The 15,752-nt window shown below is 38.7% G+C and overlaps 1 protein-coding gene across 1 annotated transcript; it reads left to right on the forward strand.

The window, feature by feature from the left end:
- The first annotated feature begins 102 nt into the window (after positions 1–102).
- LOC140943555 (uncharacterized) lies at positions 103–15,167 on the forward strand. Its single transcript, XM_073392659.1, has 10 exons — positions 103–233; positions 1,892–2,322; positions 9,320–9,441; positions 10,076–10,162; positions 11,057–11,140; positions 12,417–12,508; positions 12,586–12,814; positions 13,172–13,294; positions 13,476–13,659; positions 14,296–15,167. Exons 1-10 carry the CDS (start codon positions 114–116, stop codon positions 14,474–14,476), a joined length of 1,653 nt encoding a protein of 550 aa, XP_073248760.1. The 5' UTR covers positions 103–113; the 3' UTR covers positions 14,477–15,167.
- The last annotated feature ends 585 nt before the right edge of the window (positions 15,168–15,752 follow it).

Below are 15,752 nucleotides of genomic sequence, written 5' to 3' on the forward strand. Positions count from 1 at the left end.
CCGAGGGTGGATATTTCACTACCCTTGGTGACAATCGTACAACCCCTCCCTCCCTTCCCCGAGTTTATTGAGGAGCCCTCTCGCCCCAGTCTTCTCCCTTCGCTGTTAGGATAATGGCTGACGAAGAGCTAACGAAAATTGTTGTTGACCTTCGTAAATTCAGGAAAAAACTTCGTCAGATCGAGAAACTAGAGGAATTAGAACGTGATTTGACAGATGAGGAATTTTTTAAGGTAAATTATTGCCAATAACCGTTCTCATGTACGATGTTTCAAAATGATATAGGAGAACAAAATATTATTTTCCAGCTCTTCTTCTTTTACACGTTTGCTTTTTCTCTTTGTATAAATTAGGTTTCAGGTTTTTCAAAGAACATGTGTATCGAACGAAATTATGCTTCTGGCTTAAGATTTAAATAAAAATTGATTCGATTACAAATCGACATTTGGATTGGATTTGCAAAATAAAAGTGTTAAGCCCATTTCTGAGCGTAATTAAGCTTGTAATAAAATTATTCTGTATCAACAATAATCGTAATTTCTAAATTTCTTAGTGAACCCGCTAATAAATTATTGCAGTTCCTTTAATGATTAGTGCTGAGTTGTTGATCACAAGTCTCTTCTGTGAGGGACCTTCTACTTCTCTATTCGCTTCAACTTGCATACCAAATATCCTTTGAATTGCTTTAGTCATGTATTATTGTAAACAAACAGCTTGATTTCCTTAAATCCAGAGGAAAATTTCAGTTGAAGGTACATGCTTTATAGTCTGATGATAATTATTTTAACCATATTTATCTTAATTTTGTCTTGTTTTAAAAGTTTCTTAGCATCATTACAACCAAATGCCGATAATCTTTTTCTTAGAGTTAAGTTGCTGTTTGCATGTTTTCTATTCTGCCATTTGTCAGAGTTTTACAGGCTGGTCAACATATAAAACATAACATTCTCTGCATTTGTATAAACAGATTTTCACATTTAAATCCTCATCATCCTTATTAATTTACATCTCATCTCATAAAATGGATACTCTAGCTAATTATTAATATTATTATATAAACACTAATGAAATACCAGGTGAGCTTTCGCACGAAAACTTGATATCTTCACATGTGAAAATAACATCTTATCTTCACATGTGAAAATATCACTGTTGCTATGGCTTCATAATAAATCGCGCCTTTCACACCAAAAAACTGTTAAAATGAAATGGTTTGGTACTTCATTGATGGTGTTTATATAATAAATGGAACATTACATGGCAGCTTGGAGATAGGAAATTTCTCTTCTCGTGAGGAAAAAATATTTCACTCATTCGCTGCGCTCACTTGTGAAATATTTTTAAACACTCGAAGAGAAATTTCATATCTCCGCGTGGTCATGTAATATCCTCTTTTTATCTAATGGTTTGATCAGCTTGATTCCTAATTTAAAACACAGTTTATGTTCATTTTGCTTAGCATGAATGAGCTGAAATCTTTCAATAATTTGTAATGATGATGTGCAATTTAATTCAGTCTGACAACATCTGGCAAAACCCTCAATCTTTTTAAAGAAAAATTATTCATGGCAAACCTTACATATTAGACAAAAAAAAAAAATTACATTAAATTCATTGTTTGAAGCTTTAGAAAGAAAGAAAGTTGATGCAAAAGTTGTAGGTGGTTACAATAAAAGATCTTTTTTTAAAAAATGCTCCATAAATCAGAATTTACAAAAACATCCAAATACAAAAACATGTATTAATGTAAAAAGTAGAAAAAATGCCTTGATCATTGAGGTTTCATTTTTGATGATCTTACAACAACTGATTTAAACAATGTTTTTGGCAATGAAGAGGGAGTAGATGTCACCATTGAATTAATAGATTTTGTTGTTATCCTCCTTTTCAGCTTTCCAAAAAAGATGAAATACGTTCCACAGTACAACAGCTGGTAGCCAGAGAAGAGGAGTTAAAATCCAAATTGCAAAATATGGAAAGAAATCAGGATGAGCAGGTTTTGGCTGAGCAAGAAGAGCAAACAAGAAGGGAGGAAACACAAGATCAAGTGCAATCTACTGGTGTAGGTCCACAAGAGGTTGTGAATGAGAATGCTCAAACTGAAACTGAACTTACGATCAATGAAATTTATGATCACGCTCCAGTTGTCGAGCCTAGTTCAGCAGCTGCTATACCTGACATTGTACCAACAACAACAACTAGGACAGCTCCTATTTTAAGTTCTACTCAGACCTACATGAGATTTCAAGTCAGGAATTTGCAAGGCCATAATGACTTGATATGTGGTGTAGATTGCCGAGGATCTGTCCTTGTATCTGGAAGGTAGTGTTGTCATTTTTATAAATACTTAAGAGTTCTTGTTTTAAATCTGGTTGCTTGAAAGGTTATTTTAAACTTAATCATGAGAAGAGTTTGACAGGCGTTTTCATGGCATAACTCCAAACTGAACATGATTATTCCGTTAATTATATGTAGACACATGTATGTTACTAAGGTAATAATTAATAATTAATAATTTCAATTATTGAAAGTCATCCCCTGGAGAGGAACCCAGTGGTTTCACCCCATAGTGAGTTAACCCCCTTCTGCTAGTTAGCCGTGTAAGAAATCGAGTTAATTTTTATGACTGGCTGCACTCATTTTGGACTTTCACAAGTCCTTTGAAGTCATGTGGTTTTGTTTTGTCCCTTGCTTGGGTTAACTCGTGACAAAAGTGTAATGCTAGGATGCATGGTAGAGTGTAAAGCCAGAGTTTGGAAAATTCTTACACGTAGGTGGGGATGATGGGTCGATTGCTAACGTTAACCTGCATTAAACTTAGGAGAGAAAGGGGTGACTTGAGGGTGGCTAATTCATGAATTAAACTCACTGATATTCACCAGAGGCATGGATCATTCTTTACAGCTATCCCATTGGTGCGATCATACCTGTCAAGCAACCAGGGCCCCTGCCCCAGAATGGCTGCCAGACTTTTTGAATGTCCCTCATTGCTGAACCACTTTGGGACTGTCACTAAGATTTCGAGTTACTGGGTTAAAATACAACAAGAAGGCAGGGAATAAAACGCCTTGGGATCCCTTTTAGTTCCTTTTCTTCTTCTATTTTCCGTGAAGGTAGCTCTTGGCCCCCTGTACTTTGTCTCATATCGAACTTTCCTGCAAGAAAATTCAGCTTCATTGAATGGGATGTCTTATGTGTCCCATTTCTCTTGAGGTTGTGAATGTACTTTTAGTGCTGTCGTTAAGGGCTAGGGAGCAGTGATTTTGCCTGGCTACTGGAAATTAGCCTGTGAACAGGCTCCTAAGTGAAGCAAGCTGAGCGTGGCCTGGGGAAGGAAAAAAAGGTGGAAGAACCTGTAGGCTTTCTTTTGATGCTCCTTATCAGCCCAATTGCACAATAAATATATCATCCTGTAATACATACATGTATGTCAATCACATGTCAATAAGGAAATTAGACCTGTCAAATTATGATGTTCTTTACGCTCAAATGTATCGGCTTGAATAACTTTCACGTCCCCTCCACTTGAAAGCCTGTTCACAGGCTACTAAAAAGAGAGCCGGCTCTATGGACTACTTTAGTACAAACATGAAAACTCGACACAATGGAATGTGTAAGTTTTCAAGCTTCTTATCTGGGAACCACTATAGGTTTACTTTAGTATAACATTTTTTTGCATTAGTCCAAGAATAAATATTAGAAATAGTAGTTTTTTATGCAAGTCCTTAGATGTTGCATGGTAATTTGAATTAATTTAGAACCCCTTTTAAAGGGATACTGTCATGTAATTTGGAGAAATCCCAAAGACATCTTTGCAAACATGATATTACAAACTTAATGTTACAGTTTTGCTAAACATTTTATATAAACACCGCTGAATGTCTATGGTTGTCTTTGCCCGTTTTATTTCCTTTCTACTATGCAATTTCAAATATACTAGTTGCCTTTCATCGAGAAAAAATATTTGCTTATAATTTTTTAACGAACATGTGACAAGGATTCCTGTGGCAGTGCCCCTTTAATCGTGGGAAGTATATAAATGCCAGATCAGCAACAAAGCCCCGGGGGAACTCCCATTCGGAACAGACGGAGTTAATTATCAGAACGTGTAGGGTAAGAATTCACAGTTTAATACCTTTGAAGGTGTGTAAAATTTATATAATTAATCGTTACAGCTATATTGCGCCAGGAATCTCGAAAAAAACTCTAAGAAATTTTTTTTGAGAAAGATTTTCTATCTCCCTGGAAACGATGTTTTTTTTTGGGAGAGACCTTCAACGTTTACCTCGTCACTTTTGATATGGGAGTTCCCCGTAGTGATACATAAATCACCCGGTCATTTTGCTCTGCAAGTCCTTATGCATAACGTTACCTGGAACTAAAATATAAAACTTATAATTAAGATTAAGTCGGGTGAAAAAGTATCGCAGTTTGTTTTGTGCATCATCGTCTTTGTGACAATTAAAAGATGCGCTGGAATATTTTTGCACTTTCCTGTTCAAAGAAACGTAGCAAATGCACTGATTTGCAGTTGAGCAAAATGGCTTTGAGATGAAATGAATTTTGTTAAAGGAAACGTTGTTTGGAAAATAATAATCTGTGGTAATCGTGCCTGCTTGGCATTCAACCAGGGGCAATTATCTGCTACAAGGTTGCGTGAAAAGAGAATCTGCAAAAGAAAAGAAGAAGAGAATCTGCAAAAGAAAACATATGATTGAACAAAGCCGAGATCAGGGCCTAGGAGAAAATGATTCAAGAACAGAAGAAAAGAAAAAACGAACAGTCCAAAGAACAGGATCAAGCGTGGTAGCAAGGTCTCAAAGGACGGACAAAAAAATGGTCGCAAGTTCAATTCCACAATCACATGGAGAGTTTGGCAAACGGGAGGTTGCTGTGTTCCCACAAAATCTGCTTGTAGATCAGAATTACAAACGACATTGTTCAGATACAAGCATCACGGCGAAGAATCCAAGGTTAGACAAGTCAATATGCTCGGGAGAATATTCTCAACCGCTTGCAGAGTCAAGGAGACGTAAAGGGTTTGCGATTATAACAGAGGTTGATGATGTCACAAAAGATACTTGAAAACCTCTGGCGTCCAAGGAACCAAGTCATGTTTGTATAGATATTGAGAAGAAACTAAAAAATCCAACTCCATCATCTCACACGTTTGGAGAAGATCACCTTAGCCTCCAGAACAAAGAAACAGAAACTTTACAAAGTGGAGATGAACAACAGCAGTCAGCTGCGATTAAAGGAAGTGCCCCCGTTAGAAGAAATATTGTTATTCAAACTCAAGAAATGTTTTCAGTCTTTTCTGGAGAGGAGAATCTTGAAAGCTATGAATCAGTACCAATGGAACTTCAACAAGTGGAGATAAAGGCAAAGAAGCAGACGCCTGGTGTGAACGGAAGTGATGTTGGAGAAGTTGTTGTTGATAAAGGGGAAGAAGTCGCGTCTGAAAGCGGCAACGTTGTAACACATCAATCAGTGGAGTTACAGGCAAACAAGCAGACGCCTGGTGTGAAAGAAAATGAAGGTGAAGAAATTGCTGTTGTTCAGAACCAAGCAGTCGAGTCTGAAAATGGCAATGTTCTGACACAGCAACTAGTAGAGTTAGAGGCAAACAAGCAGACGCCTTATGTGAACGAAAATGCTGTTGGAGAAATTGCTGTTGATCAGAACCAACCAGTCACGTCTGAAAGCTTCAATGTTGTAGCAAGTGAACATCAACAAGTAGAGATTAAAGAGTCAAGCAATCAGATGCCTGGTGTGAACGAAAGTGATGTTCCAGAAAGTGCTGTTGATCCGAAAGAGGCAATCTCAACTGAAAGCATCAATGTTTTTACAAGTGCAGGTCAGCAAGTGGAGAAAGAAGCAAGCAATCAGAAGACTGGTAACGGAAGTGATGATGGAGAAATTATCGTTGATCAGAGAACATCAGTTGCGTCTGAAAGCTTCAATGTTGTAACAAGTGAACGTCAACAATTAGAGATAGAAGCAAGCTACCAGTCGTCTGATGTGAACGAAAGTGGTGGTGGAGCAGGTGGTGTTGATCAAAGAGAAGCGGTCGCGTCTGCAGAGAGCTTTAATGTTGTAACAAGTGAACTTCAGCAAGTAGAGATAGATGCACACAACCAGGTGGCTTGTGTGAACGAAAATGATGTTGGAGAAACTGTTGTTGACCCTGGAGAAGCAGTATTGACTGAAAGCATCACTGTGGGAACAAGTGACGGTAAGCAATTTGAGATAGAGGGATGCAACCAGACGACTGGTGTGAACAACGGAAGTGATATTGGAGAAAATAGCGTTGAAGCAGTCTTGACTGAAAGCATCACTGTGGGAACAAGTGACGGTAAGCAATTTGAGATAGAGGGATGCAACCAGATGACTGGTGTGAACAACGGAAGTGATATTGGAGAAAATAGCGTTGATCAAGGGGAAGCCGTCTCGTCTGGGAGCGTCAATGCTGTAACAAGTAAACATCAACAATTGGAGATAGAGGCAATCAATGAAATTGATGTTGAAGAAATTGTTGATCAGAACCAAGCAGTCGCGTCTAAAAGTTTTAACGTTGTATCAAGTCAGCATAAGCAACTGGAGATAGAAGTAGACAGTACTGATCACAGTACTATTATCCTTCCATCCTTTTCAACGAGGAAATCTGATAGCAAAGACGGCTTTCTTGACAAGCAGAAATCCGTCGCACAGGGTCGAAACAGTGGTTTAGTGGGATTCATAAATGGTGAAGTAATTCTTTTGCTGTGAGGATTTATTATTTTTTTGCCAAGGTTTTTTTTCTAGAAGCCTTTCACGGTTCACGTGAAATTCCCATCAAGGTACACCTTTCCTCAGACAGTCCTTCAAGCCAGCTCAACTATTTTCAAAGTCGCCTTTTGCTGGACTGGACTGACTAAAATGGTCGCCAGACATAAAATATTGGTCGTTAGATTGTAATAGTTGCATGAAAGGTTTGAAATAATCTAGATGGCTGCCTTTCTTTCGCTATCAAATTATTTGGGGCTGCACGCGACATCTGAAGACAGGTGTCTTACCTCGACAAACAGAGAGAAAAAGGCGAATTATGAATAAAACAGAGCGTAAGTATTATTTCATGCAAACATTTGTCTCACTTTAACTTCAGAAAGGTCATAGACACGGCTTGGCACATGCCCGAATTGGCGACTTTCAGCATTTTAATTTGTCAAAAGTTTTTTCTTCTCGCCATGGCGGCCAATATAGTCGGACCTTGGAGTGCTGTCAGGGAGTTTGAAGGTGACCTAACAAACATTAGGCTTCATAAAATTGCTCACACTTTTTTTTTAAATAGAGCCGTTTACCTCCGATGCATTTGTATTTAAATTTCAACGGGGAATTAACGATTTGCACATGAGGTCAATGTAGCTCTAAAACGCCTAGCATCGAGCCTAGCTTAAAACACCAAGGTATGAAGAGCAAGATTGCGGGTGGAAACTTCGTAAGGAACAAGAGGCTTTCAATTATGAAACTGGTGGTGATTGGCTACGGTTTCTATCTTATTCAAAAATACTGTGTGAGCTTGTCTATATGAATTAAGCTTATTTACAACTGCATGAAAGTTCTGTTAGCCTTTAGTTTTTACGTAATTTCTTTGTTGTAGTTGCACAAATTTTCCTTGTGAATTATAAATTGTTTTAAAATTTCGGGTTTGGTCGCGGTGAGTTGAATTATAAATTATAAAAAATCGTCTTTCAAGTCAAATCTAAAAGGATAACTCAGAAAGTTTCGCAGTGACGTTAAATTAGTGAATAAAAGTGCCTTTTTCCGTTTTTTTCTTTGAATGGTTTGTAGTTTGTAATGATGGGTCAGTACATCACAGCGAGTTGATTCATGAGTTATTGGAATCTACCAAGGTCTATTAGCTTATGTCCCTGCCCTACACGGGGTCCTGTTGAGGGATCTGCGATTAATATTACCAGCAAAAGGGTTAGCTGGTTGATAAGGCATGCAGGTTTTATTTTCTTAATATTTAATGACCATATTGGTCACATCTAATTTGCAAGAACCTCTACCTTAAGGCCATTATTTACAGTTTGATGAGCAGTGTTATATCATGCACTGAAGTTGTTTTACAGCCACAGTCGTTTATGGAAATGTAGACGTCGAAGTTGGTGGTTATCACTTCTTCATTCGGTGGTGGAAAATATTTTCCATGTTATTTATTTAATACCATGAAAGACAAAAGCAGGTATTTTGACTTAAATACATATCGTTTACCTGTTATTTACTGGGTGTGCAGTCGTATTGCTGCATATAGATTTCGCATTATTTTCTTTTCAGGCTAATAAGGGATTTGTGTTTACCAGAAAATGTTTGCCTTGTAGTGTTAACTAGAGTCTAATCCTGTGATTTTTTAATTCCTTGTGTCGTATGGCAGTCTAAGATGTCGTTGTTTTTTTTTTATTTTAATTTTTCGCAGTTTTGGGGAATCATAAACTGGTTTTTATTTCAACTTGCTATGTCACTTATATCTTTAATGTCATACAATTAAAGCTTTTTCTAAGCTTATTCATTAGCACTATTATAACTTCCTCCCCTTTCAAATTCTTTGCTTAGTAATGGATATTTTATTGTCATATTTTACACTTTGCTTGTTTGTTCTTTTTTTACGGTTAAGAGGAATTCATCTAGTTTTGAATATAAACATCAAAAAATACATCAAGGACTTTTTTGCTTTAATTACCATTTAGCATTTATTTCTGAGCTGTTACTAAGCAGTTTTTAAAATCTAGCCAAACAAACTCACCGGTCAAGAGAGATTTGTCTGCCCTTCCCACAATACCCTTCGCATCTTGCTTCCCTGGTATCCAGAACCTTCTCGCTTTAAAATAATTATTTGTCGACTGGACTCGAGGCAGTTGATCGGGTTTTATGAGACAAAAATGTATTCAACTTTGGGCCACAACGATAGACTGTAGCTTGAGTTGCTGGGGAAATAGGCTATAATAGCTTTGGGGGTTTTATTCCTCTGAGCCTCATAACGACCTGTTATTTCAAGCTGAATATAATTAAAATTGTTTGTAGCCCGAGAAAACAGCCGTTTCCCCTCGCTCCTCGTCGCTGGGGACGTTTCGCGAGGAAGAAAGTCTGCGACTCAGCGATTGACCTGCACCCGACCCAGCGACAAAAATTCCGTACTGTTTTCGAAGGCTAGATTGTTTGCGTATTTGTAGATTTCTGTAGAGGTTAATTCAGTAATTGTTGGATGACTGCGGCGGCAGAGGTTTGTTTTTACGCATAACCTGTAATAACAGTTCTTCACTTCTGAATTCTTTGACAGCCGGGACACCATGCTCAAATTATGGGATGCCGACACTGGACGAGAGATGAGGAGCATGGGGGGACATACGGGAACTATAACATCCGTGTTTCTGGTACCAAATATGGAAATGTCTGCCAGTGGTGAGTATTACTCAATTTTTTAGCCAATTCATTCGGACGTCTTCATGTTTTAAACCGATAAAGCAATGTGTGTGATGTGAAATTAAATTCCGAAGAGACTTCTTCAGGGTTTCTTTCAAAGACTTACACAGATTTAGAACTTTTTCCCTTCTTGGACTTTTGAGTTGTTGTTGCTTTAAAGATTTAAAGACGCGACGGCTACGAGAGCGTCGCTTTAAAACTGAATTTGCCTTCTTTTAGTCTTTATAGGGATTATTCCTACCCACTTACTTTGTCAAATGTGCGTGAACCCTCCTGAAGTTGAATTCCAAGGGATCATATCCAAGTTCAGAGAGAGAAATAAAATTTCGTCTTTGCTTGTTTACGTTCTCCATAAAACGCGAAATTAGGCATTTTCACGTCATAGTTGTGCAAAAACGGCAAAGAAATGTACAAAACAAAAAGGTGCGATGCACGTGCGAAGTTGTTGTTTTGCTTATATTAAACCTGTTGTTTGTTACCGGTTCTCGTTGTCGTCGCGTTGTTGGATCTTATAGTCCATATTGAATCCGTTTGAACACCTTTGTCTGACGTTTAGTATATCATTGGACCATTTTGCGTTACGTTAAAAACAGTTGTTTGTTCTTTCTCTTAGCTGTACCCTCCAGTTTTCGAACAGACCAGTACTCTGTGCTTACGGGCTCAAAAGACTGCTCCATGAAAATCTGGTCTCTTGCAAACGGTAAGAGCAAAATCTAGGTCTACAGTAAGGGAATCCGGAATCCGGATTTCGGGGAATTTTTGCCTATGGAATCCAGAATCTTGGGCTTTGGAATCCAGAATACAGCCAAAGGAATCCGGAAATGCAAGACCCTGGAAACCGGAATCGGGAATCGGGAATCCACAACGTGGAATCTAGGATCCAAGACTTACATGGGGCGAAAAATCGGTTCAGTAATATCTCCACCTCCTAGGTTCCATAGATTTATAAAGCTGTGGGAATATTGTCCCCCATCCCTCCCCAGAAAAAAAGGAAAAAGAAAAAAAACAAACAAACAAACAAAGATACAAACAAAAAAACAAACAAAACAAAACAGAAAACAAAAACAGAAAATACACACATTTTGACTCTAAGAAACCTTCCAAAACATTGTGACGTATGTCGCATAATTTTTTACCATGTTGTCACTCTCTTATTGGCACGTGGCTGTCAAAAACGTGACAACGAGGTGTTGCAACGTGACTTTGTTTTTCCTTGACAGTACGTCACGCTTGGTTGCAACTGAGTCACGTTAACTCGTGCTTGTGTTGACATGGTGGGAGTATCGTGTGACATATTTACATCTTGTTTTACCAGTATTTGTTTGTATACAAAAAAGCTCTTCATTTTTTAAACCACGAATTTCTTCGGAATTAGTACCCTTAAACGATTTTAAAAGCTATAACCGGACGTCAGAAACATTTCAAAGCATCATTCTCCTTTATAAAAAAGGACATGCCATCCAACTGATGTTTTAACTTAAAAAATGCTGCTTTTTCGTAAGTTTGTCTCTTATTTCTATTCATTGATAATTATTCTCCGTTCTTGCGTAATGAAACTCAATCGTTTTTCTCTCTCTTTTTCGTCCTTTTCCAGGTCAAATCAAGAGGTCTATGTACGCATTCTCGCCCGTAGAGTGCTTGGATTGTAACAGTGACAATCTTATTGCGGCTGGTCTAGGTTGGTCAAAGTTCTTTGTTTTGCATGTGACGCAGTCGTGTTGCCCGTGTAGTTTATACTCGAACTTTGTACCGCTAGTTTTCGTACATTTTCGCCATTGAAATCGATTTGAAAGTCAATTTATACGTCACAAGAGAGTGACTTGTACGTAAATTGAAATTCTGTAAGTTCGTTTTCCTCTCTGTTCTATCACAACGTCATAGAATGAATGTTGCGAAGCAAATGTGTTCTAATAATATCAGACCCTCAATGCTAATGCTTAAAAAGCGCAACTTCTCTTTGATACTTTCATCACTAACTCCTCGTAAACTGAGATATGTTTAGTTTGTCTCCGAGTCCGGAGAAATTACATGAAGTAAAGGTGCGTATTTTATACTTCAAACGTTCTAGAACTTTCTCGTTCCTCTCAAAGGTGGATTCACGACAAGCGCTACACCGGGGGTACTTAAGGGAAGTTTGACAAGAGGTGTGGCGCCGAGATCTTCTTAAAAACCCTGACCCCGTTTTAGGCAAAATCCCCGATTTTCCATTGTTTTAAACAGGGTGATAACGTGAACAGCGAAGGAAGGACCTTTTTATGTAACTCAGATTAAGAGCGAGGGAAAAATACATTACCCCATTGAAGATTAGGAAAAAAATCATTTTTTTATTTAAGTGGCAAATATCATACTATAATTTTTGGAGTCGATGAGCTTTTTTCCTTCATAAACACTAGGCTTTCGGTCCAGCAAGACAACCCGTTCAAGACGTTGAATATAGAATGGTAGACCCTGTTTTCAAGACTCGATTCCCCGACTTCCGAAAGTCATACACCGTGGGCGGCATACATACCGGAAGATAACAGGATATTTTGACCCAAATTCTATGACGTCCAAAAACAAAAAATTATAGTGCATAATATATGTAATCACCGGGCAAGGGTGGCTTGGCGTTTTGTGCCATAAAGAGAATATAATACAGTCGTAGCTAAACTGTATTTTTCTTTGCATGAAACTAGATTGTTTGCAAATCCGGGATGAGTTGTAAAACGAGAACAAGCAGTTCATTGTACATTATTAAATCCCATCATTCTGTGCTTAACATGTTGGCTTGTCCCACGCAAAATCACGCAAACTATAGAAATATCCGTTCACCTCGCAAATTATGTGCAGTCATCACGCAATCAATTTGAATTCCACCCCGACGGTGTGGTACAAAAAGGAAACTCCAGTTTACTGAGGCGTTTATTAGATTCTTCTGTGTGTATCTTTATCACTGTAATTACTATTTTCTTCAGATGGGGGAAAGGTGGAACTCTGGGACATGGAAAGTGGAACAGCTGTGCGATCCGTTCGGGGACATGATGAAGATGCCGTCACGGCTGTTAAGGTAACCATGGTAACTCTGTGTAAGGTCTTGTCCACTGGCCGTTTCAGAGTTTCTTATTTCTTGTATGTATCGCTTAGTTCCAGGACAACCGAGTGATCAGCGGTTCAGCCAACGGGGTGGTAAAGGTCTGGGACATCCGGGACAATTCTCTCAAGCCGGTGATGAGCTCCGACCAGGCCCCTACTGACAACACGGCCGGAAATGTGACTGTTAAACCGAGACGCGTGCGTTGCCTGGCAACAACACAGGAAACAGTTTACTGGGGAGACGATGGAGTGAATATAAAAGCCATGGAATTGACGTCAGGTGAGCTATAGTATGTGGTGTGGTTTGAAAACAGATTTATCTCTTCTGCACAACCTCGTGCAGAAGAGATAAAAGGTAGCCTGAAAAGCGTAAACCTATGAATTTACGTTTTCCTGTATAGAGGTTAACTCCAGGGGCCATTAGACAGGTAAATAGATAAATATATAAAGAATGAAGGAATAAATAAATAAATACCGAATAAACAGACGAGAACCAACAACCGACCAGGGATGAAATCTTAGTCGCCTAGCAACAGCTTTTTCCCTAGGGTGGCACAAGGCGCTACTGGAGCACAGCCCAGCTCTGGTCAAATTGCTTGTAGACTAATTGACCGCCTTCTTTCCTTTTGCTGTTTAGGAAAAATCCGTAAGATTCGAAATCACGTGACAGACTTCGGATCTACTGGTGCCATGGCAACCTCCGGTTCATGTCTCGTGAGCGCGGGCTACGATCTTGATCGCGGTAATGGATACTTGAACGGTAAGAGCTTCATTTGAAAAAATTAACCTAATTTGAATTGTTACACATTTGGCATTAATCACAGGACGTTATCTGAAAGCCAAGTTCAGAAGGACAATGTTGATTTCCGTTTACGTACCGAGCGTTGGTTAAGTGAAGAGAAATACTTCCTTACTTGACTTACTTGTTTGTGTTGGTTTAGTCCGCAGCATTCCTTCTGAGGAATACCTAGCAACCGTAGATGACGAATGCACGGGAAGTATCACGTGTCTGTCATGCACACAGACAACACGTGACCAGGTGACGGTGCAGAGAATGTGTACAGGAGGGCTGGAGCTGAAACTCTGGGATCAGCTACCAAGTTCAAAAGTTAAGAAGCGTTCAAGGTGAGTTTAACCTGTTAAGTTTTTTTTTTCGCTAGGTAAGTGAAAACGAGCAAATTTGCCCTCACTTTCCTGGGACTGCCTGTGGCGGACATGGTTCGAAAAAGTGGTATTATCATATAGCGATAGTTAGAGGGTGATTACATGGCTTGAAATCAACGTGGCGATTACATGGAGAAGGTTTCAGCCCGGGCAAACAGGCTGAAAAATCCACAAAAAGTCCATGTAATCGAAGTAGAATGTCAGCCCGGGCTGAAAAGGCAACGTGGGCTTACGCAGTGTGGTTGTTTCTAGTTCAGCCCGGGTTGAAATTTGTCATGTAATCGCAGCAATTTTTCAGCTCGCCCCACCGGGCTGAAATTCGCAATGTAATCACCCCCTTAATGTTTTCAATTGATGATGATACTGTCTTTGCTATTGAGTTAGGGAACGGATAGGTTAATGTTATCTATGTACAGGTGCTTCAGGAGGAAGTTGAAATACGTAAAAGACCGTTCAAAATCCTCCATAGATTAGTTTTTGTTAGGATTTCTGAAACCATGCTCGTCGATGCTTCTCCGTATCCAGGCCTTGTACAACACGAATCAACTAATCACTTGTCGACAAATGTGCTCTCATCTCTTCCGGTTTTTCTTGCAGAACAGAAACGGATGATGTCTACGTCACGACCAAACACCTTCGTCGTTACAGTCTGCCTGATATAAGCGACACGGAAAGTAGCGAAGACGACGAAGACCAACCGGAGGGCGAAGACTCAGATGACGACGATGACGTCAGCAGTACCGGAAATGCGTCACGATCTTGGTGCACAATATCATAACAAGCGATCAAGGAGAATGCAATTAGCCTAATGAAAGTTGCCCTGAAAGGGGACCCATGCGAAAAAATCGTGTCCTTCGATAGGCCCTCTCCCATCCTCTAGGAAAAGTGGCGTTGTATTGGGATGAAATGATTGGGTGTATCTGGCTTTATACGGAATCATGAAAGTTCAAACTGTTAATCCAGATAATGTATAGGAGACAGAAACTTCTCTTCCACCCCTTACAAGCTGAAAGCTGCTGAAAATCCAGTTCAGCGGATCTCACCTTACTAAAGAACTGCTTCTTTTATAGAAATGTTGTTATAAATGGTCACTTTTTCCTCTATGTACTTGAAGTTGAAATCTTAAGACTCAAGACAAGACGAAGTTGCAGATAGAACGTGAATAGAACGAATCAAAAGTGACCTGGAAACCTCTTTACCATGAGTGAATTAAATGCAGTACTTAATACCAACTTATGAAAATCACACCTTTAATACCGGATTCCTACACGAGCGTACGAGTGCTGAAGATAATATTTATACCAAGGCGATGTAGCTATGAAGACAATTTTTTGTCTTCGGACTTTAAGATGGAATTTCTCCTGGATTGATGGCAGTCCTGCTGCAATTGTAGTAAAAGAAAGATTATCAGAAAATCTCTTGCAAAATCAAATTTGTTGAACCAATAAATATTGAAGGAATTTTGATCACATTCATGGGTGTTTTTTTAATCTCTTAACGGGCCAGATTCTGAAAAACCAAACCAAACAAAAATAAATAAATAAGTAAACAACAACAAAACGTAGCGGTTGGTGGGGTAAGTCAGTGGAACGCAAGAGTTTGTCATGAGAGAGATAAACAAGTAAACAAACATCAGATATGTCCACGTGACAATTTCTCTCACCATTTATAACGTTTGCCTCTTTCAACGAGAAAGGAATTATTTTGCACATTCACTCAAGACTTGGGAGTAAAAATAATTAGTTTTCCTGTCGGAAATATAACAATTGCGAGGACTTTTCTACCATTTGTAATAATAATAATAACAACAATAATAATATTGATAATGATGACAAAAACAAAATAATACTACTATTAACAATATTATTAAAAATTACTCTTTTTTATTGAGGGTCATCAACTACTGACGACTCACTGGTTTCATAATGGGCCCCCTAAGCTAATATAAAACTAAAATAAAACAACTTGCTACTTCAAGTTTCAAAAAACGGATAAAATAGGAAGTTACAGGTATACGTATAGTCAATATTTTGGTTGGAGTATTGTTAACGTAA

The sequence above is a fragment of the Porites lutea genome, chromosome 1 (assembly GCF_958299795.1).
Source record: "Porites lutea chromosome 1, jaPorLute2.1, whole genome shotgun sequence".
Classification (NCBI taxonomy): Eukaryota; Metazoa; Cnidaria; class Anthozoa; order Scleractinia; family Poritidae; genus Porites; species Porites lutea.

Coding starts and splice junctions, on each gene's coding strand:
- LOC140943555 (XM_073392659.1), top strand. CDS start 114: ATGGCTGACGAAGAGCTAACGAAAATTGTTGTTGACCTTCGTAAATTC. Junction 11,141..12,416: donor TCTTATTGCGGCTGGTCTAG/GTTGGTCAAAGT, acceptor TATTTTCTTCAG/ATGGGGGAAAGGTGGAACTC. Junction 12,815..13,171: donor AGCCATGGAATTGACGTCAG/GTGAGCTATAGT, acceptor TTTGCTGTTTAG/GAAAAATCCGTAAGATTCGA.